This window comes from Oncorhynchus kisutch, linkage group LG10, assembly GCF_002021735.2.
Source record: "Oncorhynchus kisutch isolate 150728-3 linkage group LG10, Okis_V2, whole genome shotgun sequence".
Taxonomy (NCBI): Eukaryota; Metazoa; Chordata; class Actinopteri; order Salmoniformes; family Salmonidae; genus Oncorhynchus; species Oncorhynchus kisutch.
In genome coordinates, this window is record NC_034183.2 from 15,234,586 (window position 1) to 15,261,860 (window position 27,275).

General features: G+C 42.8%; 2 protein-coding genes across 2 annotated transcripts; both read left to right on the top strand.

Moving 5' to 3' along the window:
- The first annotated feature begins 337 nt into the window (after positions 1-337).
- lrrc10 (leucine rich repeat containing 10) lies at positions 338-4,034 on the top strand. Its single transcript, XM_020491952.2, has one exon. The coding sequence runs from the start codon at positions 874-876 to the stop codon at positions 1,726-1,728; it is 855 nt and encodes a 284-aa protein (XP_020347541.1). The 5' UTR covers positions 338-873; the 3' UTR covers positions 1,729-4,034.
- Positions 4,035-5,913: 1,879 nt separating this feature from the next.
- On the top strand, positions 5,914-27,116 carry fnbp4 (formin binding protein 4). Its single transcript, XM_031833209.1, has 17 exons — positions 5,914-6,236; positions 6,782-6,862; positions 8,477-8,595; positions 14,848-15,028; positions 15,164-15,314; positions 16,804-16,900; positions 17,023-17,349; positions 17,558-17,753; positions 18,971-19,080; positions 19,219-19,323; positions 20,248-20,381; positions 21,341-21,498; positions 21,845-22,125; positions 22,403-22,529; positions 22,785-22,969; positions 25,512-25,669; positions 26,076-27,116. The coding sequence occupies exons 1-17, from the start codon at positions 6,122-6,124 to the stop codon at positions 26,167-26,169; spliced, it is 2,619 nt and encodes an 872-aa protein (XP_031689069.1). The 5' UTR covers positions 5,914-6,121; the 3' UTR covers positions 26,170-27,116.
- Positions 27,117-27,275: the final 159 nt, after the last annotated feature.

Sequence of the window (27,275 nt, forward strand, 5' to 3'; positions counted from 1 at the left end):
TCTCTGGCTCTCTCACATGGCTGCTTGCAACACTGTGCCATAGTTCAGAAACATGACAGCCTCTGGTAACAGTCACAAATTCTGCACATTATTTAAGAGTGAAAGGCCACTTGTGTGGCGATGATAAAGACTTGGCTCCCAGGCTGTGGGAGGGCTTGTAGACGGATGGAATGTAGATGACCTCCCTGCTCTTTGATCACTTAACACCTCTTATACACTTATCAACTGACTACATTCTGTTCTGCAGAACATATACCCCCCCCCCCCCCTTGCTCTCTCACGTTATGCAGAGGGGGAAAGTCATTAAGCACAAATGGGGAGGAGTGAGCAGCTCGTCATTTGCTACTGCTTAAGAGCCTAGGCAAAGCTCAGAGCCACAGACAGAAAGAGAGCGAGCCAACAGAGGTCTGTGCAAGGGTCTGGGAATATCGGCAACACCTTCACTAGGTGGGATACAACACTGACATACCACTATTTGGGGGAAAGCTGGCAAACATAATTTGGAAGTCTTATTGTGAGAAGGATCCCCTCAATCCACACGACTCTCTAAAGTAGGTGTTTTTATAGAGACCGTCAAGTATAATCTACAGCTTTGTGGGGGTCACAACATGCATGGACTGGTAGTTTGACATTGGAATTGCCTTTCTGGGTTTCAGTCAAGTTGTAAGGGATTCAGTCATCTAGTCATATTTCCAGTGTTATTCTTGTTGTTTTTTGTAAAATGGCATCAGACTTGACAGCTTCTACTGCTAATCATGACAGTTAGAGAATGGACTTTCCTGGACATTCTTCCATGAGCTGCTCACTCCCCCCTCAGCTCTGCGGCTGAACCAGAGTGGGTGTAGGGCAGCATCAGGGAGACTCAGGCTGCTCATGATGGGGAACGTCATACGTGGCGCTGTGGCCTTCATCCCCTCCGAGCGCTGCCAGCGTTTCCTGGTGGGTGACCTGAAGGAGATGCCTCTCGATCGGACACTAGACCTGAGCAAACTGCAGCTGCGTCGTCTTCCTGTGGCTGCCTGCCTGTTCAATGAGCTGGTCAAGCTCTACCTAAGTGGCAACAACCTGAGCACCCTACCTGCAGACTTGCAGGGCCTGAGGAAGTTGCAACTCTTAGCTCTTGACTTCAACTGTTTCGAGGAGCTGCCTGCGGCTGTGTGTCAGCTACCTCAGCTTAACATCCTGTATCTGGGCAACAACCAGCTCTGGTGCCTCCCCCGGGAGCTGGGCGAGCTGAAAGAACTTAATACCCTGTGGTTGGAGACTAACTGTTTCACTCAGTTCCCCAGTGTGGTCTGCGACCTCCCCAACCTCAAGACGCTCCATCTGGGGTACAACCAGATAAGCAAACTGCCCATGGAGCTCGGTGGGTTAGAGGAGCTGAGGAGTATCTGGCTAGCCGGGAACCAGCTGTGTGAGTTCCCGCCAGTGTTGCTCGCCATGCACCTTCTGGCCGTGATCGATGTGGACCGCAACAAAATCCGCCGCTTTCCTGGTCTGTCCCACTTGCAGGGCTTGAAACTGGTAATCTATGACCACAACCCCTGTGTGAACGCACCTGTGGTCGGGGCGGGGGTCAGAAGGGTTGGACGCTGGGCAGACAGCTCGGATGATGAAGAGGATGGTGAGGATGGGTTGAAAGTGTGTGAGACTCCGACTGAGGTGAAGGAACTTGCCTCCGAGGGACAACTGGACTCACTACTTGAAAAGGGTTGTGGAAGCATCTGACCTTCAACCGTGGCTAAACTGGGGAACAGGATGCCAGTCAAGTGGAGCACTTACTGGAGAACGACCACTTACTGGAGAACGGCCAGCAGCCAGGCCTGATGGTGTTTTGTTCCAAATATGGTCAGGCCAATGATATGGACCTAAACACAGATGACAAATAATAAGCTGTTACGATTGGTTTCCATCATGATGAAACATGGACCTCACGAAGAGTGCCAGGAGGAATCTGATATGAAGTTCACTACTTTTACATCACTGTCTGCAGACTTGAAGGATTTTCTTTTGCTCGTATTCAGTTAATTTTACAGGTTATTTTCCAATTCAATTAATTTCTGGAGACATGAACTCCAGGGCACACCACGTCGTTTCAACATGGAAATTGGGGTAATATTGTTGAGATGTTGATCAATGAGATTTCAACCTTTAATCTCCCACTCAAATGACAGACAGAAGTTTGTTGTATTCCCAATGTGTTATCACTATGGTTTCAACCATCTGAAAGCACAACAAAATTCCAATAGAAAAACCATGTCTGATTTTTTTGTTTTGTTGTCATCTAAAATGTGTTATCACAGCACTTTAAACCATTTTAAAGCACAACAAAGTTAGAATGATAATACAATGTCAGATCTTTTGTATTTATACAACAACTTAATGTGTTATCACTGTGCTTCATCTAATAGCAGAACCAAATTACTTGGATTGCAGTTGAGATTACATTAAAAGTACATATTGCAAGTGATCAATGCTGTTAGAGATTCTGCACAGATTATTTAAGCATTTGTGAAGAGCTCCACAGACCTGCGACCTTTGCATCTTGAACAAGCATGCTTTCTATGATTACAGAAGAAGACATTTATAGTTACATTAGCGTAACCTCAACATGTGGTCATGGATGTGTTAGTCATTTTAAGATTGAATAAATACTATTACATTAGTTTGTAAGTTAGCAAAAACTTTAGGCTATTTACTGTCTTACAAAAGTAATATTGAATTGTGTTTGGTTGACAACGCAACCAAATATCAAAATTTAAAGGATATCTAATGCTTGCATAGTTTCATCTGAGCCACTGGCTAAATCATATGCTTAACATTTTATTTTTGGTTTAGTTGGAGATGTAAATCCAACATAATTTGTTAACTTGTCAACAAGTTAATAGGCTATTTACTGTATTGCAAAAGTGATATTGAATTGTGTTTGGTTGTCAACGCAACCAAATATCAACATTTGAATAAGATATACAGTGGGGCAAAAAAGTATTTAGTCAGCCACCAATTGTGCAAGTTCTCCCACTTAAAAAGATGAGAGGCCTGTAATTTTCATCATAGGTACACTTCAACTATGACAGACAAAATGAGAAAAAAAATCCAGAAAATCACATTGTAGGATTTTTAATTAATTATTTGGCAAATTATGGTGTAAAATATGTATTTTTGGCCCATTCCATACATGCACAATTGGTGGCTGACTAAATACCCCCCCCCCCCACTATATGTATCTTTTGTGTCACTGACGTGGTCTGACTTTAATTCCAGTCTGTCTACAAATTATTAATTGATATGTTGGATTAAAGTCTCAAACAATAAACAAGTTACATAATAGGAATACATTTAATAAAACTTTAAATGCACTTCAAAATAAAGTTGGATTTAGTCCCATTCATTCATTTCGATGTTTGGTTAAGATGGAAACATGAATCCCACATATCAATGATTAATTTATACATTACATTTTAAATCAACCAAAGCTTGAAACTCTAGGCCTTTATGTATTGTCTATTTTTAGTTGAATCCTGAGTTGAATTGAAACAATAGCGGTTGATTACTTAGCCTGAATAGTATCATTGATGATATGACAAAGAGTATGGTTACCCTTTAGAATGACTAAGAGCAACAGTGAATATATTTAATTATTAATAGATCTATCAATATCATGATAGCACATTGGTAGTCGTCAGTGTCAAATATCAAATCTAAGCAGGACTGGGCCTGCTTAAAAAAAACCTGGATGGGATATCAAATGAATAGCTGTTGTAGATAGGTCAAGTAAGAGGTGCTGCCCAGCCTATAGTTTTTTAATTCTGATAGTGGATATACAATTGAAGATCTGACATTGTTTCAATGGTACAAACTCAACATGTGTTACACAAGGTTTGCATGTGTTAATTAAAATTACGACAATAATGTGGTTGAAATTTCACCCTCAAAACAACAATTTACATTGATAAATTTTTTCAAATTATATGTATTTTCCATGTAGATTTGACATCACAATACATTGACAAATTACATTGACACAATGTTGATTCAACCAGTCTGTGCCCAGTGGGAAGGAAATTCTGGCAGATGACTCCATTCATGAACCTTTGCTGGGGACAGCATACTTACTGTACAGTGCATTTGGAAAGTATTCAGACCCCTTGACTTTTTCCACATGTTATGTTACAACCTTATTCTAATATGGATTAAATAGTTTTCATTCAGGATCTCTCTGTACTTTGCTCCGTTCATCTTTCCCTCTGTCCTGACTAGTCTCCCAGCCTCTGCCCCTGAAAAACATCCACACAGCATGATGTTGCCACCACCATGCTTCACCGTAGGGATGGGTGTCAGGTTTCCTCCAGACGTGACACTTGGCATTCAGGCCAAAGAGTTCAATCTTGGTTTCATCAGACCAGAGAATCTTGTTTCTTGTGGTCTGAGTCCTTTAGGTGCTTGTTGGCAAACTCCACGCGGGCTGTCATGTGCCTTTTACTAAGGAGTGGCTTCCGTCTGGCCACTCTACCATAAAGGCCGGATTGGTGGAGAGCTGTAGAGATGGTTGTCCTTCTGGAAGGTTCTCCCATCTCCACAGAGGAACTCTGGAGCCCGGGTTCTTTGTCATGTCCCTGACCAGGGCCCTTCTCCCCCGTTTGGTCAGACGGCCAGATCTAGGAAGAATCTTGGTGGTTCCAAACTTCTTCCATTTAAGAATGATGGAGGCCACTGTGTTGTTGGGGACCTTCAATGCTGCAGACATGTTTTAGTACCATTTCTCAGAGATGTGCCTCAACACAATCCTGTCTTGGCGCTCTATGGATAACTCCTTTGACCTCATGGCTTGGTTTTTGATCTGACTTGCACTGTCAACTGTGGGACCTTATATAGACAGGTGTGTGCCTTTCCAAATCATGTCCAATCAATTGAATTTACCACAGGTGGACTATAATCAAGATGTAGAAACATCTCAAGGATGATCAATGGAAACAAGATGCACATGAGCTCAATTTCGAGTCTTATAGCAAAGGGTCTGAATACTTATGTAAATAAGGAATTTCTGTTTTTTGTCATGTATCATTATGGGGTATTGTGTGTAGATTGATGAGGGGGAAAAATATTTAATCAATTTTAGAATAAGGCTGTAATGTAACAAAATGTGGAAAAAGTCAAGGGATCTGAATACTTTCCGAATGCTTAGTATGTACTGTATAGTATTGTGAGTAGGCATTATTTTCATAAAAAGATTGAATACAGATAATGTCATCATAGGCTATTATAATTCACAGAGGCAGTGTTGAGTCACCTTTTGAGTGACTAATCAGTTGACTAATGACTTTACATAGACCTACCTAATTTTCCACATTTCTCTAGCATATGAAAAACTGTTCCTACTTGCCAAGGCTTATTTCTGTGAGGTGATTAATATCTATGATGGATGGCTAAAGTCAAGCTATGCACCTTTCATCTAGAGTTATGCATAATTTAGGTTATCTGACAGATAGGGCCGTATATTTGACTCAAATACTTTAAATGGGTTTTAATATTATCACAGGAGCTTCTTATCTATAATAAAATAAAATAAAAACAGCTGTATGAGACTAGCTCTAGATATGACACACAAGTGGAATATTGTGTTATCTGAGACTGAGTAGTAGGCTACAAGAACAACAAATGTTGCCTAATCAAATCATGTTGAAGATTTTTAGTTATCACACTTTGTTGGCAGTGCACTATTGTAAGAAAAGCTTGTGATGAAGTTATAATTATGATGATGGTGATTTTGGTCTTGAAATATAGCAAACATATGAATGTAATTCATTTAGACTCTACTACTTTAATCGAATCAAATGTTCACAAATTAAATGTATGTAATCTACTACTAACGCCTACAGGACTTCCGTATGTCATCTCCCCTCAATGATGTTCCCTATACACATAAATATAAGAAATACACAAAAACAGGTCTTATAAAACAGCATTAGAACTTTTGTACAAATACCCTCCCTTTGACACCGGATGTGTTGTGGATAGTTTCTAAAAAAAAATGTAACGGTACAAACAGCAATGCCTTTGGCTCGGTGGGCTAGTGCATAGACGCTGCACCCATATACCTCAGTGGGACCAGAGACCAGCGATGGGAAAGAAAACTCGCACAGGAACAGGAGGACGCAGAACAATACTGCAGCTTTTCCCACCTCGAAGCGGGGCCGTCTGTGGAAGAGAAGACTCTTTAGGTTCAGCATCCGAAGGTAAAAACACGACGACAATATCATTTATTATGTTTTGGTTTTCGGTCGGTGGATGATTCGGTCAAAATCGGGCCCATTTTTCGCTGATCACGCATTGTAGAAGCTAGCTAACTGGCCTAGCCGGTGACGTAGCCTAGCTAGGTTGGCTAGTCAGTCGTTCAAAATGTAACGTTATGTTCCGGAAATGAATGCATTGTTTTACTTCTTCACTATATTTAAATAACTAGTTCAGAAGCAATAAAGGCAACACTATAGATTTTGGGGTGTTTCGCGTTTTCTAAAGTGTTAACTAGCTAGGTAGCCTAGCCAGCTAACGTGAATATGTTGGGCTAACATATTGCGCAAATAGCGATTTGTTGTCTCGTGCGGCCTGTTGTCTGATTGTGACCAAACACGTTACACAAACTAGCACGATGACAATTTCTACAATTAGCTATGCCTATCAATGGTAGCTAGACTTGCTCTACAGAGCCCTCTGCTCAATCCAGGCCACATATCTAGCTAAATAAGCCATTTTAACAATTGCAATTATGCGTGTTTTGCAGACGAGCAGGAGGGTAACGGGGATGAATACAGTTTTCCAAGAGAAGTAACCACAGAAATGAGGATGCCCGTTAAGGCCACAGGTAAGATAGTGCCTAAAAAAGTATTCCCATCCCTTGACTTGTTCCACGTTTTGTTATAGCCGGAATGTAAAATTGATACAATTGAGATTTTGTCACTGGCCTACACACAATTCCCCATAATGTCAAAGGGGAATTGTGTTTTTTCGAAATTTACAAATTCATTAAAAATGAAACGTTTACATTTTGAGTCAAGTATTCAACCCCTTTGTTATGGCAAGCCTAAATAAGTTACGGGGTAAATGTTTGTTTAACAAGTAATAGCATAAATTGCATGGAATCAATGTGTGCAATAAGTGTTTATCATGATTTTTGAATGACTACCTCATCTCTGTACCCCACACATACAATTATCTGTATGTTCCCTCAGTCGAGCCATGAATTTCAACCACAAAGACCATGGAGGTTTTCCAATGCCTTGTGAAGATCAACTTTTTGGTAGATGGGTTAAAATAAAAAAATCAGACCTTGAATATCCTTTTGAGCATGGTGACATTTATTAATTATACTTTGGTTGGTGTATCTATACACCCAGTCACTACAAAGATCCAGGCGGCCTTCCTAACTCAGTTTACCGGAGAGGAAGGAAACCGCTCATGGATTTCACTATAAAGCATATGGTGAAGAACTATAAAATATTTAGTTTAATGGATGTAATAGAACTGAGGGTGGGTCAACATTGTAGTTAATCCATAATACTAACCCAAATGAAAGTGAAAAGGAAGCATGTACAGAATACAAATATTTCAAAACATGCATCCTGTTTGCAATAAGGCACTAAAGTTATACTGCAAAAAATGTTGCAAATAAATAAACTTTATATCCTGAATACGATGTTTGGGTCAAATCCAACACATCACGGAGTACCACTCTTCATATAGAGTTTTTAGGATAAAAAAAATTGGAATAGCACAGGAAAAAATAATAGAGAACCTGGTTGTCTGCTTTCCAATTCACCTTTCATTAGGACAATAACCTGAAACACAAGAAATCTACACTGCAGTTCCTCACCAAGATGACATTGAATGTTCCTGCTGTGCCTAATTACAGTTTTGACTTAAATCTGCTTGAAAATGGCTGTCTAGCAAAGATCAACTTGAGAGCTTGAAGAATTTTATAAAGAATAATGGGTGAACTTTATATAATCCAGGTGTGCAAAGCTCTTAGACTTACTCCCAAAATACTCCCAGCTATAATTGCTGCCAAAGGTGATTCTACAAGGTATTGACTCAGGGGTGTGAATACTTACATAGATTTAGGTATTTCATTTTCCCCAAATTTGCCAAAATGTTTACATTTTCACTGTTGTGGGGGGGGGGGCGTATTTAATTGATTTTGAATTCGGGATGTAACACTATATAGAATAAGTCAAGGGGTATGAATACTTTCTGAAGACACTCTATGCCATATTGGTGTGTGCGTCCTGGCACATCTGCTTGTGTTAATTTGGTTCAAACCCAGGTCTCCTGGAAGACAACTGTCGTCCTGCTGAGCTCAAGCCTATGCATTAGCTGGGGGAGGTAACACAAGACGTCTTCAGGGCTGTTTACTAATCGCGCGCACAAGCATAGTTGCCTATGTACATTACCTGACCAGTGACTCTGCGTTTCTCCTCAGAGGGTCTGTCCCTCTTGGGGGCCTATGAGGACAGTGATGACGAAGAGGATGCCGACCCACAGCCTCCCTCTGTCAGGACCCAACACCAGTCTGCAGATATACTCGCCAACTTCATGGCCGTGAGTATATCAATACTCTATTTCTGTTAGGGCTGTCCCCGACCCCACATTTGTTTTGGGTCAACAGTAGTCTGTTCTTTCAACCAATCGCGATTGTTAAAAACAGGTTGTGTCTCTATATGGAGACAAAAAATATGTTTTAATAAATCAACTAAACTCATCAAAAAAATCAACGTCCCTTTTTCAGGACCCTGTCTTTCAAGGATAATTTGTAAAAATCCAAATATCTTCATTGTAAAGGGTTTAAACACTGTTTCCCATGCTTGTTCAATGAACCATAAACAATTCATGAACATTCACCTGTGGAATGGTTGTTAAGACACTAACAGCTTACAGACGGTAGGCAAAACTTAGGACACTAAAGAGGCCTTTCTACTGACTTTGAAAAACACCAAAAGAAAGATGCCCAGGGTCCCTGCTCATCTGCGTGAACGTGCCTTGGGCATGCTGCAAGGAGGCATGAGGACTGCAGATGTGGCCAGGGCAATAAATTGCCATGTCCGTACTGTGAGATGCCTAAGACAGGGAAACAGGACGGACAATTGATCGTCCTCGCAGTGGCAGACCACATGTAACAACACCTGCACACGATCGGTACGTCTGAACATCAGACCTGCGGGACAGGTACTGGATGGCAACACCAACTGCCCAAATTACACCAGGAACGCACAATCAGTGCTCTGACTGTCCGCAATAGGCTGAGAGTGGTTGGACTGAGGGCTTGTAGGCCTGTTGTAAGGCAGGTCCTCACCAGACATCACCGGCAACAATGTTGTCTATGGGCACAAACCAACCGTCGCTGGACTAGACAGGACTGGCAGAAAGTGCTCTTCACTGACGAGTCGCAGTTTTGTCTCACCTGGGGTGATGGTCGGATTCTCATTTATCGTCGAAGAAATGAGCGTTACACCGAGGCCTGTACTCTGGAGCGGGATATATTTGGAGGTAGAGGGTCCGTCATGGTCTGGGGCGGTGTGTCACAGCATCATTGGACTGAGCTTGTTGTCATTGCAGGCAATCTCAGCGCTGTGCGTTACAGGGATCCTCCTCCCTCATGTGGTACCCTTCATGCAGGCTCATGGTACCCTTCCTGCAAGATAGGAATGTCAGTGTTCGGCCATGGCCAGCGTAGAGCCCAGATCTCAACCCCATTGAGCACGCCCCCCCCCCCCCCCCCCCCCCCCCCCCCTCTGGGAACTGGCAGGTGCCTTGGTGGAGGAGTAGGGTAAGTTCTCAAAGTCAGAACTGACAAATCTGTACTTAATGCAGCTGGTGGCCACACCAGATACTGACTGACTTTTTATTTTGACCCGCCCCCTTTGTTCATGGACGCATTATTCGATTTCTGTTAATCATATGTCTGTGGAACTTGTTCAGTTTGTCTGTTGATGAATCTTATGTTCATACAAATTTACACATACTCACTCTGTTGAGTTTGTTGAAAATAAATGCTGTTGACAGTGAGAGGACGTTTCTTTATTTGCTGAGTTTATATGCACCAAGCTTGTGTGTTTTGTAAGGGCACTGCTTGACATCATTAATACACACATGACTCGAGGTAGACAGATAAAGATGACCAGAACCTTTTCCTTGCCCTCCTCCTGCTGGCCTTTGCTGATTCTGCCATTACGCTCCTGAAGTTGCCTGTAATATGCTACACCAGGGGTTGGCTACCTTTCTCATGTAGAGTGCCAATTTAGTTTCTACCAATCTGGCTGCCACTTCTGATTTTTCATATGCACACTTTTGTTAACATGTTTAAAACATTTTTTTATTGCCATCTAGGTAAAAAAATTGCCTACATAAAGCTAACAAAAAACATTGCAGGTAGGAAATATTCTGATTTAAAATATATATAATTCCTATGAATCATATTGGAGGTTTGTTTATTTTCGTTCAATCACATTCATCCCTCTACTCCTCCTGTCTGCATCAAACTTCAAACATTGTATCAACTATTCTGGTACCTCAGTTTCCTTCGTCAGTGAGCTCCAGACCCTGCTGTATTTGCGCAAGGGATAAAAAGTAATCGGATATACAGTACCAGTCAAACATTTAGACACCTACTCATTTTTCTTAATTTACTGTTTTCTACATTTGTAGAATAATACTGAAGACATAAAAACTATGAAGTAACACATGGAATCATGTAGTAACCAAAAAAGTGTGTGGCGGCTTATTTCTGCTTTACCAAATGAGGAGAGTTAAACTTCACACACCAGTCAGTTATACTTCAACTACATCTTTAATAAGAGCTTTGCAATAGCATTTGACTTTCAATGATGAGCCATCTCTAATGAACCATTGAAAGTACCAACAAAAGTACAAAGATCTTTTATAACCAAGACACACCCCTCTCAACTTACATGATGAACCACAGATCTTAGGAACAGTTGAGAAAGGAGTATAACAGATAATATTCGCTATAAATTATCGTTCAGTTTGGTCCTTAAGACGAGGTTCTAATCTTGTTCCTGGTACTTCGTAGCACAGAACCATTACCTCATCCAATGGCATAACTTAATTGGCAACTCTAGATACTCGCATCTCAAGTAAACTCCCTCTTGACCCCTCTCCTGGACAAGCTCACCGAGGGGAGCGAGCCTCTAGGTCATATACTATTCCAGGATAAGTGCAACATCAGAGAGGACATAAAGGGGTTCCAGACACTGCCCTACACCCCCCCCCCCCCCCCCCCCCCCAATGCCAAAGGAGGGAGTAACTTGCTCACAGACATTGTGGAGACAAGTAATTGGTTCCCCATTAATCACGCCATCCCTTCACATGGTTTAATAGGTAAAGACACATTCACATATGAAGACAATGTTCCATCCTGTCCTCATCCCTTTCTGATATTCTGCATAGCACCAGAGACATGTAAAAGACAAGCCTGACCTCTCCCCTCTCTGGGCCCCAAGTGACTGAGCCCCAGCTGAGGGAAGAAATGCAACTGCCAAAACTAGAGTCCAAAGAAATACATTCTAATAAAGTATATCACATAAGAATATTGTGTAGATAAGACATCTTAATTACTTATGTTACCCAACTAATTCTGATTCATCCACCACAAGTGTTAAACAAATCAAAATAGATTTGAGATTCTTGAAAGTAGCCACCCTTTGCCATGACAGCTTTGCACACTCATGGTATTCTCTCAACCAGCTTCATGAGGAATGCTATTTCCAACAGTCTTGAAGTAGTTTCCACATGTGCTGAGCACTTGTTGGCTGCTTTTCCTTCACTCTGCAGTCCAACTCATCTCAATTGAGTTGAGGTCAGGTGATTGTGGAGGCCAGGTCATCTGATGCAGCACTCGTCACTCAACAAATGATCGTCCCACTAAGCGCAAACCAGATGGGATGGCGTATCACTGCAGAATGCTGTGGTAGCCATGCTGGCTAAGTGTGCCTTGAGTTCTAAATAAATCACAGACAGTGCCACCATCACACCACCTCCATGCTTCACAGTGGGAACCACACATGCGGCAACTTTGCGTCTCACAAAGAGACGGCATTTGGAAACTAAAATCTCATTTGGACTCATCAGACCAAAGGACACATTTCCACCGGTCTAATGTCCATTGCTTGTGTTTCTTGGCCCAAGCAAGTCTCTTCTTATTGGTGTCCTTTAGTAGTGGTTTCTTTGCAGCAATTTTACCACAAAGAACTGATTTCATGCAGTTTCCTCTGAGCAGTTGATGTTTGTTACTTGAACTCTGAAGCATTTATTTGGGGGCTGGAACTTATCCTCAGCCTCAGAGGTAACTCTGGGCCTTCCTTTCCTGTTGCGGTCGTCATGAGAGCCAGTTTCATCATAGCGCTTAATGGTTTTTGCGACTGCACTTGAAGAAACTTTCAAGTTCTTGACTTTTTCTGTGTTGACTGACCTTCATGTCTTAAAGTATTGATGGACTGTCATTTCTCTTTGCTTATTTGAGCTGTACTTGATCGCCCTATTTGGTAAAAGACCATCTATATACCCCTCCTACCTTGTCACAACACAACTGATTGGCTCAAATGCATTAAGAAGGAAAGAAATTCCACAAATTAGCTTTTAACAAGGCACACCTGTTAATTGAAATGCATTCCAGGTGACTACCTCATGAAGCTGGTTGAGAGAATGCCAAGAGTATGCAAAGCCGTCAAAGCAAAGGGTGGTTACTTTGAAGAATCTCATCAAATATATTTTGATGTAACACTTGGTTTCTACATCATATGCAAAGGGTGGTTACTTTGAAGAATCTCATCAAATATATTTTGATGTAACACTTGGTTTCTACACCATATGTGTTATTTCATAGTTTTGATGTCTACACTGTTTATCTACAATGTAGTAAAAATAAAGAAAAACCCTGGAATGAGTAGGTGTTCAAACTTTTGACTAGTACTCTATATCAAAAATATAAACGCAACATGTTAAGTATTGGTTTCATGAGCTGAAATTAAATGTTCTATACGCACAAAGCTAATTTCTCTCAAATTTTGTGCGCACATCTTTTTACATATCTGTTAATGAGGCATATCTCCTTTGCCAAGATAATTAATCCACCTGACAGATGTGGCATATCAAGGAGTTGATTAAACAGCATGATCATTAAACAGTTGCACCTTGTACTGGGGACAACAAGGCAACTCTAAAATGTGAAGTTTTACCACTCAACGCAATGTCACAGGTGTTTTGACGGAGTGTGCAATTGGCATGCTGACTGCAGGAATGTCTACTACAGCTGTTGGCAAATTTTATGTTAATTTCTCTTAGCCAGGAGTATACCACCCTGCATCCCACTGCTGGCTTGCTTCTGAAGCTAGGCAGGGTTGGTCCTGGTCTGTCTGTAGATGGGAGACCAGATGCTGCTGGAAATGGTGTTGGAGGGCCAGTAGGAGGTGCTCTTTCCTCTGGTCTAAAATAGTATCCCAAAGCCCCCAGGGTGGTGATTGGGGACATTGGTGCTGTCTTTTGGATGGGAAAAATACCATAACCACGCCAGCCCAGGACATCCGCATCCGTCTTCTTCGCCTGCGGGATCGTCTGCGACCCAGACAGCTGATGAAATTGAGGAGTATTTCTGTCTGTAATAAAGCCCTTTGGTCAGGGAAAAACTAATTCTCATTGACTGTGCCTAGCTCCCCAGTGGGTGGACCTGGCTCCCGAGTGGGTGGGCCCATGTCCACCCATGCCCAGTGATGTGAAATCCATAGATCAGGGCCTAATGAATTTATTTAAATTGATTGGTTTCCCTATGAACTGTAACTCATTGAAATTGTATGTTGCATTTTATATTTTTGTTCAGTAATAATTACGTTTCCACCTGATCAGAGCATGATATTTTTCCATTTCACACCGAGGTTCAGTGGCTATCGAAAGGGAGAGCGCTGGAAAGACTATTGTTCTCAATGGATGTAAAAGCACTTAGTTTACTTGCTGTTTTGAGGTGAAGAGATTACTTTGAGAAGCTCCACGGGTCATTAGTGGTTGTGAGTTAAGGCAATCAGAAATACTATCAGACATCCCCAAATGGGCAAATGTATACATTTGTGCGCAGGCCGTTTAGCCTAGGCCTACGGTTCCTTACTCAACATTGACAGGAGTGCTCCAAACAATACAATAACTACATTGACCATTTTAAATTAAACTGAAACTTGTTTCTCACACGTGAGCTCTGCAAACAACTTGTCCACTCCGACAATGAGAATGGTAAAGGACGATAATGTATTAAATTGAGTAACATAATTTCTAATCTGTTTAAACTCATTTATGGGAATTAACTGTAAATGTACTACTGGTGATATAGGTAACAGTGAATGATACAATTCACACAATGAAGTTATGAAACAATTTAATGCGCATGAGTTGACTCAACATTTTAAAATTATACCTAAGACATGTTATCTTCACACATACCGTAAGCCTAAGGAATATTCTCTCAAATGGTGTCTGGTCCAAGGCAGTAGCCATTTATGGAAAACAATGCAATTTCACGTTTTGTCCTTTTTTATCAACTTGCTTGGCATGCCAAGGCAAATTCCCTCGCGGCACGCGCGTGCCTTACGTTGCTGATGCCTGTCTAGAGTGATGTGCCATCCCCGCAGCCTCCGCAATGGATTAGTCTACTGATTCAGGTGCGAATCAGACGCTATACAAGTGATCGCCACGTGTTGGCCTTTATTTCCCTGATTTGTTAATGTCATTAGGCAAGTGTTATCCTTTTCATAAACCCATTTAACTGTGCCCCCCCCCCCCCCCCCCCAATAGGAAATTGATGCAATCACTACACAGCCGGGCTCAGAGGAGCCCACAGGGGATCCGTCGGCCCTAGCCCCCACCCCACCACGTCCAGAACCCAAAGCCCAGCAACATGCCTCTGAGATGGGGACAGAGCCTGAGAGTACTGGGGCGGACTTCCAGTACGATACCCATACTTCACTCGCTGGAGGTGACCGGTTTTATTGTATTCCATACATTTGTGTAGAACTTACCTGAGAAGTTCAGTTGGCCATTGTTTATGACATGTCAAGTGTGCGGTTCTGCTGATCTAGAGTTCCTTCCTTATTTGTTTCCTGTCCACCAGTGGGAGGATTGGAGATGGGGGACTGGCAGGAGGTGTGGGATGACAACACAGGTTGTTACTACTACTGGAACACTCAGACCAACGAAGTGGCCTGGCAGCTGCCTTATTACCTGGCCCACCAAGTACAGGGCCTGCAGCAGTACACAGACAGGTGAGATGTTAATTACTACCTGGTAGAGGTTGACCGATTTCATGATTTTTCAACGCCGATACGATTTATTGGAGGACCAAAAAAGCCGATACCGATTAATCCGCCTATTTATTATTTTTGCAATAAATGACATTTACAACAATACTGAATGAACAAGGAACACTTAACTTAATATAATACATAAATAACATATTTAGTCTCAAATAAATAATGAAAAATGTTCAATTTGGTTTAAATAATGCAAAAACACAATGTTGGAGGAGAAAGTTAAAGTGCAATATGTGCCATGTAAAAATTTTAAAAAAGCTAGCGTTTAAGTTCCTTGCTCAGAACATGAGAACATATGAAAGCTGGTGGTTCCTTTTAACATCTTCAATATTCCCAGTTAAGAAGTTGTAGGTATTCTAGGATTATTTCTCTCTTTACCATTTGTATTTCATATACCTTTGACTATTGGATGTTCTTATAGGCACAGTATTGCCAGCCAAATCTCGGGAGTTGATAGGCTTGAAGTCATTAACAGCGCTGTGCATTGCTTAGAGCTGCTGTTTGAATGAATGCTTACGAGCCTGCTGCTGCCTACCACCGCTCAGACTGCCCTATCAAATCATATACTTAATTATAATATAATAAACACACAGAAATATGAGCCTTTGGTCATTAATATGGTCAAATCCAGAAACTATAATTTCGAAAACAAAATGTTTATTCTTTCACTGAAATACGGAACTGTTCGGTATTTTATCTAACGGGTGGCATCCCTAAGTCTAAATGTTACTGTTACATTGCATAACCTTCAATGTAATGTCATAATTTTGTAAAATTCTGACAAATTAATTACGGTCTTTTGTTAGGAATAAATGGCCTTTCAACAGTTCAACAAGCCAGGCGGCCCAAACTGCTGCATATACACGGACTCTGCTTGCACTGAACGCAAGAGAAGTTACACAATTTCCCTAGTTAATATTGTCTGCTATCATGAATTTCTTTTAACTACATATGCAGGTTTAAAAAATATATACTTGTGTATTGATTTTAAGAAAGACATTGATGTTTATGGTTAGGTACATTATTGCAACTATTGTGCTATTTTTTTAAATTTATTTTTTAAGATAGGTTTAATGCTAGCTAGCAACTTACCTTGGCTCCTTGCAGCCACAAGGTCCTTTTGATGCTGCACTCGCATAACAGGTGGTCAGCCTGCTACGCAGTCTCCTCGTGGATTGCACTGTTATCGGCGTCCAAAAAGGCAGATTTATCGATTTGTTATGAAACTTAAAATTTTTATTTTTATTTTTTAAATGGCGACCTCTACTAACTAGCCCACCAGGTGCAGAGCCTGCAGCAGTACACAGACAGGTGGGGTGTTAGTGGATGGTACAACATAATATCGAATGTTAGTCATACAAGTGGATTTGTATGCTACAGCATGACTCTGAAATGGGTTTTGTTCTTAGTTTTTATCTGTTTTCTATTTCATCCCCTGTAGCTCAACAGTCAATGGCAATGGAGCTACACAGAGTGCAGGTTGCTATGCTGAACAACACTCCACTGCTGTTAGTTCCCTAACATCCAAGACAAAAAAGGTGAGTTATTTGACTACTTTTGTGCTCAGTGATTCAGTGTGAATCCCCAAAAAGTACTTGACTGCCCATTTGTTGGCAAAAGTGTGTCTGTGTATGTCTTACTTTGAGTGTCTCTTTGACAGGAAGTGATGGAGAGTGTGGTGGCCCTTACCAGTGAGGAAGAGGAGCGTCATGGTGTGGCTGCCTCCCTCCTCGGTCCCCTCATCCCTGCTGAGGTGAAAGAAGCGGAGGAGAAGTGGAGGAAAAGGCTGGTGGGGGGGCTGGAGGAGAGGGAGAACAGCTTGGAGGATAGCCTCCCAGGGTCCCCTGCTCCTCCACTGAATGAGCCAGACACCCCCACACACCCGCTGAGAGACCAATGCAGCAGGAACCAGTCTGAGGAGGACTCTGATGCAGAGGAGACAGAAGAGGACACCATGGAGCTGGAGCTGGCTCTGGACAGGAAAAAGGTGAGCTTATATTAATTTCATCCTTTATTTAACCAGGGATGTTGCATGTACATCTCTTTCAAGGGAGTTTATATATTGTAACTCTTTTGAAAAGGTCACAAATGTTGACAATTCAACACGTTTAGAACTAGTGTGTACGGTTGGGAGTTATCCTTAACAACGAATCCAACATGAGTGTCTTTCCTCTTTTTGTCCCTCTGCCCCCTAGGCTGAGCTGCGGGCGTTGGAAGAGGGCGATTGCAGTGTGGGGGGCTCCAGCCCCTGTTCTGAGGCCAGTCAGGAGGCCGCCGCCGGGCTTCGTAGCCTGCTTCCGAAAAAGGCCATGTGGAAGACGGCCTTCCTCAGAGCAGCCAGCCCCGATTCAAACAGCAGGGACTCAGATACACGGGAAGACCCAGACACAGGTGAGTGTCTGGAGAACCGTTAGGATGCGATCCAGTCCAGATACACAAACTCTGGGCAGATTACATTATTATATTGTTCTGATGTGGTTCATCCTGGGATGTAAACTCTTCTCTAGGACCAGGGTTGGACATTCACTTTTTTACCCACTAGTCTTTTGAACAAGTAGGACTTAAGCTCAAGTCACTTGGTCTGTAAAACCATGGTCCAAAAAGGTAACTGAAAATTGTTGTATGTTGCAAGGAACCACTTCACAAAATAACATTATTACTGGTATTGACAATGGAAGGCTGCTGATCTGATGTCATGTATTACATCTCCTGCCTTTGTGGCCTTGAGCAAGGCACTTAACCCCCCAACAAAGTAAAATACTGTACTGGTGGGCTACTATATAAAACACATGTGGTCCATCAACCCTCCATCTGGAAAGCTACTGGGTGTGCAGGCTTTTCATCAAACCCTGCTCAAACACCAGCACCGATTTATTTTTACTCTTTTTACAATGTGGTATGTTCAAGTGAGACTGGCTCAAAAGCCTGACACATTACAATTACATCCAACTACTTACAGTATGTCTTGATAAAATAATTAACTCGTTCAGTGAACCTGGAATAAAATGGCTAAGATTGGTGAGGTAGCTAATTCATTGTTCAGAGGAGTTCTTGACAGCATAGGAGTTAGTTTCTCAGAATTACATGGCCAATAGAGTGTTTTACAACTGGAGTATGCAGCATTGGTTTTATTGCTGAACCAAAATGGGCTAAACTGGGCAAGTAACTCACTAGCAATTATCAACAAATGTGCAAACACGGCTCGCTTTGATCTCAAAAGAAAGACTCATGCCTGTCAATGCAGGCCTACAATTATTATAGTCCAACGCTCTGCAGAGATTGGTTGGGCAGAGAGCAAAACATCGCATCCGGAGGACACTTTGATCTAAATCCAATGTTGATCGGAGTAGCCTAATTGTTTTTGATATTATGACTTTTGTATGATCTTTTTTACTTGTCCATTCAGGCAACGGATCTGTAATCTGCTTATTTCTATAAAAAAAATTAAAAAAAGTTGTTATAAATATATATTTTTACTTGCCCCTTGCAAGCGGACAGCGTTAATGTTGAGTCCTGAGGCCTTAAGATCTGATATGCTGCCCAGACCAACTCTGTCATACACATGTAGGGTTAGCCTTAATACAAGTCCTCTTATGCATGTTTTGCAGCACATTCCAAAGTCCCAGAGAAGGCCGGGGAAGAGGAAGACCAGGAAACTGGTGACAAAATGGTTCCTAATGTGCCACCAAAGGAGGAAGTTGAAACTCCAGAGCTCAAGGTACTGAAACTTTTTATCAACTCTCGCACCAATTTAACTCTTCGTAGTAGGGCCTTGGCATGAGAACTGTGCCTAGTCATGAGTGATTTTTAAAATAACTGGTGGCTAACTAATTAATCAAATGTTTTGAATGTTCAGTTTCAGATCGGCGAACTTGCCAACACCTTAACCAGCAAGATGGAGTTTTTGGGGATCAACAAGAAAACTATCTCCAACTTTCAGCTTCTTCTGTTACAGACTGAGGTAGGAGAACCATAGTCTGTCATAGTTTTCCTACAATGACAGCCTATATCTTCAGGTCCAGATTATATTTTCTTGGCCTTAAAACTACATTAAAATCAAATCAAATTTATTTGTCACATACACATGGTTAGCAGATGTTAATGCGAGTGTAGCGAAATGCTTGTGCTTCTAGTTCCGACAATGCAGTAATAACCAACAAGTAATCTAACTAACAATTCCAAAACTACTGTCTTATACACAGTGTAAGGGGATAAAGAATATGTACATAAGGATATAAGAATGAGTGATGGTACAGAGCAGCATAGGCAAGATGCAGTAGATGGTATCGAGTACAGTATATACATATGAGATGAGTATGTAAACAAAGTGGCATAGTTAAAGTGGCTAGTGATACATGTATTACATAAGGATGCAGTCGATGATATAGAGTACAGTATCTACGTATGCATATGAGATGAATAATGTAGGGTAAGTAACATTATATAAGGTAGCATTGTTTAAAGTGGCTAGTGATATATTTACATTTCCCATCAATTCCCATTATTAAAGTGGCTGGAGTTGAGTCAGTGTCAGTGTGTTGGCAGCAGCCACTCAATGTTAGTGGTGGCTGTTTAACAGTCTGATGGCCTTGAGATAGAAGCTGTTTTTCAGTCTCTCGGTCCCAGCTTTGATGCACCTGTACTGACCTCGCCTTCTGGATGATAGCGGGGTGAACAAGCAGTGGCTCGGGTGGCTAGCTGCATGACTCAATGATGGGAACTTTCACAGACCTCTACTGAATGACTGATTGCAGGTTATTGTTCTGATGGGAGATGTTTTTTAAATGTTTTATTATTTTGATCACCATCCTCATTTTAGAAAACAAGGTGTATGCCTAACAGTCATTGTTTCTCTCCCCCTCTCTTTTCCCTTCCTTTCTGTCAGACACGGATCGCTGACTGGCGGGAGGGGGCTCTGAACGGGATCTATCTCCGCCGCAGGCTGCAGGAAGCCGCCGAGCACATAAAACATTACGAACTTAACGCCGCCCCTAAAGGCTGGTCATGCCACTGGGACAGGTACGCGCTCCTTACCTTTTAACATCTTTAATCACCCTCCCCAACCCCTGTGACAATGACCCCCTCAGAGCTGGGGTCGCCACCTTTTTAACCTGATATGGGGGAGATCCTAACCAATCTGTGGATTACATGAAATGGAGACAGTCAAGGTTTCTGTGATGCAATGCTGGTACTCTGCACTGCCAGTTGTGATAAGGGACCAGCCTGATCCCCCAACACTACCACCAGAGATAGGACAACCTGTCCTGTCCAACCATAGCCCAGACTCTGGATCTTGTATTTTGGGGGGGAGCTCTGTAGACTGCTTTGGGGGTCCACTTAGTGGAACAGGGGTACGGTAGCTAGGAAGGTGGTTGTGCGCGAGAGCTTTGCACTTTACAGGACTACAGCCCCAGAATGCATTGCTGGGCGACAGAGTGACCCCCCCGGAAACGAGGAGTGTCACAAACCGTTTCAGTTAAAGCGAAGACGGAGCGTTGACGAGGACCCAGCAGGTCAGACCAACTCTATTTCATATGTTTCCTGTTTTTATTCCTTGATTGACTGAAAATTGATAGATATGTATAAAGTGTTTAGTTTCTTTGCATTTGGTTGTTGAGTTGATGATGAAGATGCCTATATCTCTGCCATATATGTTTGGGGGGGGCAAAAGGTTGTTTGTGTATGTTGTCATGACAAACATTATGTGAACATCTGAACCCTGCTTTGATCGACTTCACAGGACCCAAGCTGTTTGTTTTGGTTTGTTAATTTGGTTTTGAGAGCGTTAAGGTGGGTTCCCCATCAATCCAATCCGGCCCTTCTCCTGGATGGCTTACCTGGCTGTCCAGCCCAACATTCCCCCTCTATGGCAGTCCCATCTCCCTACACCCCCCCCACCCCCCCAGTATACAGCGACTCAGCCAGTTATGAGGACAGCTGTTGAGACTGTCTTGTATCTCTGTTCTCCCTCCTTCTAGAGAGCAGAGGAGGTATTTCTATACCAATGACCGCACCAGTGCCTCCCAGTGGGACTTCCCAGCAGAGGAAGATGTGGAAGAAGTAGAAAATACCAAGACATCCATACATGGGGACCCCAAACCTCCGCCCGTACCCACTGGTGGGCTCGCAGTCGCAGGTCAGTCCCCAAGACCCTTCACTGTCCTCTTAACGGCCCATAACAGCCACTGTATCTACAGGTCCAGATGAATCTCTTGGCCTTGAACCACGCTAGTTGCATGACTCTCGATTAACTTTCACAGACCTGTACTGAATGACTGTGATTGCAAAAAAAAATCTGAAGGGAGATGGACAGCTTAGCACATTTGGCTTTCAGCAGCTAACTAGCAAGTCTTGAGCTATGGAACCTGCCACTGTCATATATTACTAACTTGTCAATATTTGGTTAACCTTACTCCTCCCCTCTGACAAAGAAAGGGTACACAACTAACCCCAGCTTTTATACATGTTCTATCATATTGCAGGAGCTTCAGTCTTCACACCCATTGTCCCCCCTCAGCCTGGCCTTCCCTCCTATTGGTCTGTGCCTCAGCCCCCACTTCCCCCTGACCAGCCCCCTCCCCCTGCCGACTCCCCCCCGCCTCCCCCTCCACCCCCAGAGTCACCTCCCCCTCTCCCCCCTCCTCCCCTGGAGGATGATGGAGAGATAGAGGAGGTAGAGATGGAGGATGATGACAGTGAGCCTCCAGCACCTGGAACAGAGCCTCCACTCCCCCCGGGTGTTGTTGGTGTTGTTGGCGTGAAGGTATGTGACCGTTCTACTAATCCAGACCTCAAATGTCATCTAGTAGTCTTGTGACTAGACTAAGAACACTTTTTAGATGATAGCCTAGTCCAGCAGTTGCCAAGTGCCAGTCAGTGGGCCTGCTGGTTTTTGTTAACTTAACTCTAAATGATATCTTTCACAGACCGGTACTGAATGAATGTGATTGCAACCCCCCAAAAATCTGATCGGAGATGTACATTAGCATAAGATGGGCTTTTACTGTAAGCTAATCTGTTTCAGTATTTTCTGTCCTCAGGTTGTGGAGTCTACAGCCTCGCTGGGTAAGAGTCAGAAACGCAAGGCTTCAGGATCAGGTCAGCTGACCAAGGCTGTAACCATTGGCAGCAGCGCCATCCTCTACACACAGACCATCGCCACAGCAGGTAAAAAGCAATGACGTCGTCAGCCTGCTGGATTTCATGTTAACATTACTCTTGAAGTAGCAGGACTCAATGATGAGAACTTTCACAGACCTGTACTGAATTACTGTGATTGAAGTATTTTTCTGATGGGAGATGTAAGGTCACTAGTGTCTCACAGTATAGGTGTGTGTTGTTTAGAGATCACATGGTTTGCAATTAAACTGTGTAGGGCTTGTATCAAATAGTTGACTTTTGTGTTCTGTCCTGTGATGTCAGGAGCTGCCTACTGGGGTGAGTCTGCGGTAGCTACACCGCCACTGCCTTCTGAAACCGTGGCCCCACCTCTCCCACCTCCCCCTACCCGCCCCCCGCTACCCCCCGCTCAGGCCCCCTCTGCCCTGGACCCCACAGGGTTTAAAACATTGCTAACGGACAAGACCAAGAAACTAAAGAAGGATAAGGTGTGTGTCTTTGATTTTCATATCCAATTAGTAATGTGACAAAAAATGCTTGACATTTTAACCATTTTAAAAAGAATCGTCATGATGTGAATTCACAATCCAGATATGGTTCTGCGTCTAACCGCTAGGGGACAATGCAGTTCAATCTACTGCAGTCCTGGCTACCTACCTACTGGTCGTCACGAGTAACCACAGCCACAAAGTCATAAAGCCCACCTACTTCTACAATTTCCTGTTTTCATACATTTTTACAATGTAGGCAATTTTGATTTTATGGCTGTGGTAACTTGTGGAAACCCTACCTTATGGTGCTCACCTAACTGCTGTCCTTCACCCACTCAGCAACGATGGTATTAATGCCATTTTAGATTCTCCTGTGCCTCTCCTCCATTTTTTTAGTACGTACTTCATATCCCACTTCTCATAAATGTGATGGCTCATTTCAATAACAGCATGTTAATGGATGGCCAACAATCTGTCAACGCCACGTATGGTCTTTGAGAGCTTGACTGTTGTTCTCTGCAAGCTCTCAATCAGTTAATTTGTATTTTTATGATGCTCAGGATCTATTAATTGTAGTTGTGATAACTTCACTGCGACGTTGTACAAAAAGGGGGGGGGGGTTCAGTTAGGGTTTTTATTTTAGACGTTATTGATCCCAAATTAGTTTAAACGTCACACCCCTATATACAATAAAGCCCAACCGCGAGCTGCCCAGTAACGTGAGCTACCAGGCGAGCTAAATGCCTTTTTATGCTCGCTTCGAGGCAAGCAACACCGAAGCGTGCATGAGAGCACCAGCTGTTTCGGACGACTGTGATCACGCTCTCCGTAGCCCATGTGAGCAAGACTTTTTTAAGCAGGTCGACATTCACAAGGCCGCAGGGCCAGATGGATTACTAGGACGTGTTCTCGGAGCATGCACGGACCAAATGGCAAGTGTCTTCACTGACATTTTCAACCTCTCCCTGTCTGCGTCTGTAATACCTACATGTTTCAAGCAGAACACCATAGTCCCTGTGCCCAAGAAAGCGACAGTAACCTGCCTAAATGACTACTGCCCCGTAGCACTCATGTCGGTAGCCATGAAGTGCTTAGAAAGGCTGGTCATGGTTCACATCAACACCATCATCCCGGAAACCCTAGACCCACTCCAATTAGCATACCGCCCCAACCGATCCACAGATGATGCGATCTCAATCGCACTCCACACTGCCATTTCCCACTTGGACAAAAGTATTCATTGACTACAGCTCAGCATTCAACGCCGTAGTGCCCACAAAGCTCATCACTATGCGAAGGACAAAACACCTCCCTCTGCAACTGGATCCTGGACTTCCTGATGGGCCACCCCCAGGTGGTTAGGGCAGGCAACAACACATCTGCCACGCTGATCCTCAACACAGGGGCCCCTCCTGTACTCCCTGTCCACCCACATGCGTGGCCAAGCAGGACTCCACACCTTCATTACGTTTGCTGACGACAACGGTGGTAGGCCTGATCACCGAGCATGATGAGACAGCCTATGGAGGATGTCAGAGACCTGGCAGTGTGGTGCCAGGACCACAACCTCTCCAACGTGAGCAAGACAAAGGAGATTGTGCACTACAGGAAAAGGAGGGCAGAACACACCCCAATTCACATCGATGGGGCTCTAGTGGCGCAGGTTGAGAGCTTCAAGTTCCCTGGTGTCCACCAACGAACTATCATGGTCCAAACACACCAAGAAAGTTGTGACGAGGGCACAACAATGCCTTTTCCCCCTAAGGAGACTGAAAAGATTTGGGGTCCCCAGATAACCAAAAAGTTCTACAGCTGCACCATCGAGAGCATCCTGAACGGTTACATCACCACTTGGTTTGGCAACTGCTCAGCATCCGACCGTAGGGCGCTACAGAGGGTAGTGCGTATGGCCCAGTACATTACTGGGGCCAAGCTTCTTGCCATCCAGGACCTATATACTTGGCGGGTCAGAGGAAGGCCCAAAAAATTGTCAAACTCCAGTCACCCAAGTCGGACTGTTCTCTCTGCTATTGCACGGCAAGCGTTACTGGAGCGCCAAGTCTAGGTCCAAAAGGCTCCTTAACAGCTTCTAAACCCCCCCCCCTCTCTTCGTTTTTACACTGCTGCTACTCGTTGTTTATTATCTATGCATAGTCACTTTACCCCTACCTACATGTACAAATTACCTCGACTAAACATGTACCCCACACATTGACTTGGTACTGGTACCCCCTGTCTCATTTTATTTTTTACTTAAGAAAATATTTACTAAATAAACTAAACTGCATTGTTGGTTAAGGGCTTGTAAGTAAGAATTTCACTGTACAATTCTACACCTGATGTATTTGGCACATGTGACTAACTTTTCATCTGTTCTATGCATTGAGGAGAAAGGGTTGTAAAAGATCAGTCTAATTTGATGTATAAAAAAAATATATATATATATATATTGAAGCGTCTCCTAGTAGAATCAAATCAATGATGGCATTAAATGACAATCCCCCACTCTCTCCGTTATTCCCCTGGTTGCTGTGTCCAGTCGAAGAAGAGCAAGACGAAGATGCCGTCCCTGGTGAAGAAGTGGCAGAGCATCCAGAAAGAGCTGGACGAGGAGGAGCAGGCTAGTTCTAGCGACGAGGACAGGGACCAGCTCAACAAGAGGAGCATTGAGGAGTGGAAACAGCAGCAGTTACTCACGTAAGACCCCCCCCCCCCATTTTTTTATAAGTTGTACATTTCTTGGGCCTTATTAAGAATCGCACAGTAGGCGTGTCCATGTATCTTATTCATATTGATCTAAAAGGCTGATTCTACATCAGCACTCCTACTCTGAGACACTTGATGCATACAGCTTCTGATAAAAAATAAAAAAATAGAAGTCTGTTTGATCTAGTCCAGCAGTGGTTACTGTTCCTTAGTGTACCTGCTGTTTTTCTTGACATGCCTCTCAATGATGAGGACTTTAACAAACCTGAGCTGAATTACTGTGATTGCACACTATGATTGTGTTGGGAGACATGCATTAGGTTTTTATATTTTAACTTGTAATGCACACGTTTTTGGTGAAAGGCAGTAAGAAATAGATTTATCTGTTGGATTGCAGGGGCAAAGCTGGAAAGAATGCCAACTTTGAGGCTTTACCTGATGACTGGCGAGAGAGGATGTTGAAGAAGAGGAAGATGATGAAGAGCACGTAACACACACTCCCCTCCCCGCCTACACACACACACTCCTCCTTAACCTGACTCCAAATGTTGGATAAGAATGAGAGGACTGACTGTGCACTTGACTCACTGTCATTTTGAAACAGGTATTGAATAGCCCCTCATCTTCGTCTGTGAATATATTGGATGGGCTTGAATGTTTTTTATTTTTTATTTCTTGGCTGTAAAACCCACTAGTGTTTTTAATATGGTAAACTGGACTCTCCTACCAAACATCCCCCTCTACCTGTTTAAAGCATAAATGCCGTTTTCTGTGAAAGGTACGGCACTAAGAATGCTGGAGTTTCTAAATCTTTGTTTGTAATGGAGATCAACTCTTTGTTTTGACCTGCCCATTTTAATAAACTATGATTTAATAACATCTTCCTAATAACTGCTGTTTTTCTGAATAATCCACTGTTCCATTTTATTAGAGGGCGGATGGAAATGCAATGCGTGCTTGTCTTTTCTAATGCTTCAACTATAGTAATTAACAGTACTTTTAGTATATTCATGGTATATCCTGAACATACCCTTTCATCAGTTTTTTTTTATCTGACTTCAGATGGGAGATTTAAGTGCTGTATAAATGTGAATTATCACATGGCCCTATAGTGGAACCTCTAAATTGCAACAATTCTCTGCAGTTTTTCAATTTAAGCCAGTAGATGAGTATGCAACCAGTACCCATCCCACAAATTCATGATGACACTCTAATAATAATGTACCAATTTATTATATATCGTAATTGCAAAAATACATTTCATAATTCAGAGGTCTTTTCTTGTGCTGAAAACCATCAAGACTACTTTGGTGGCAAGGGGAGTGTCTTTTTTGGGGGGGGGGGGTAAAGTTTTTCAGCTGTGTGAATTGCATAGGCCTTATGTCCTAGTAAAATACTGGCAACAATTTTGTATTCAAGTTATTAAACTTTTTTTGGGAAACTTTAATTGTCAGCTCATTATTAATTTGACAGTGCCATCATGGGTGTCTTCATTGACTGTTCAAATTTTGTGGGGGACTGAATTATGAGTAACCACAGGGTCAGTTGGGGGTGATGGATCATGGCTAGAAGGGATGCAGCAAATGTCTGTGACATC

Coding starts and splice junctions, on each gene's coding strand:
- fnbp4 (XM_031833209.1), top strand. CDS start 6,122: ATGGGAAAGAAAACTCGCACAGGAACAGGAGGACGCAGAACAATACTG. Junction 6,237..6,781: donor TTTAGGTTCAGCATCCGAAG/GTAAAAACACGA, acceptor CGTGTTTTGCAG/ACGAGCAGGAGGGTAACGGG. Junction 21,499..21,844: donor TGGTGGGCTCGCAGTCGCAG/GTCAGTCCCCAA, acceptor ATCATATTGCAG/GAGCTTCAGTCTTCACACCC.
- lrrc10 (XM_020491952.2), top strand. CDS start 874: ATGATGGGGAACGTCATACGTGGCGCTGTGGCCTTCATCCCCTCCGAG.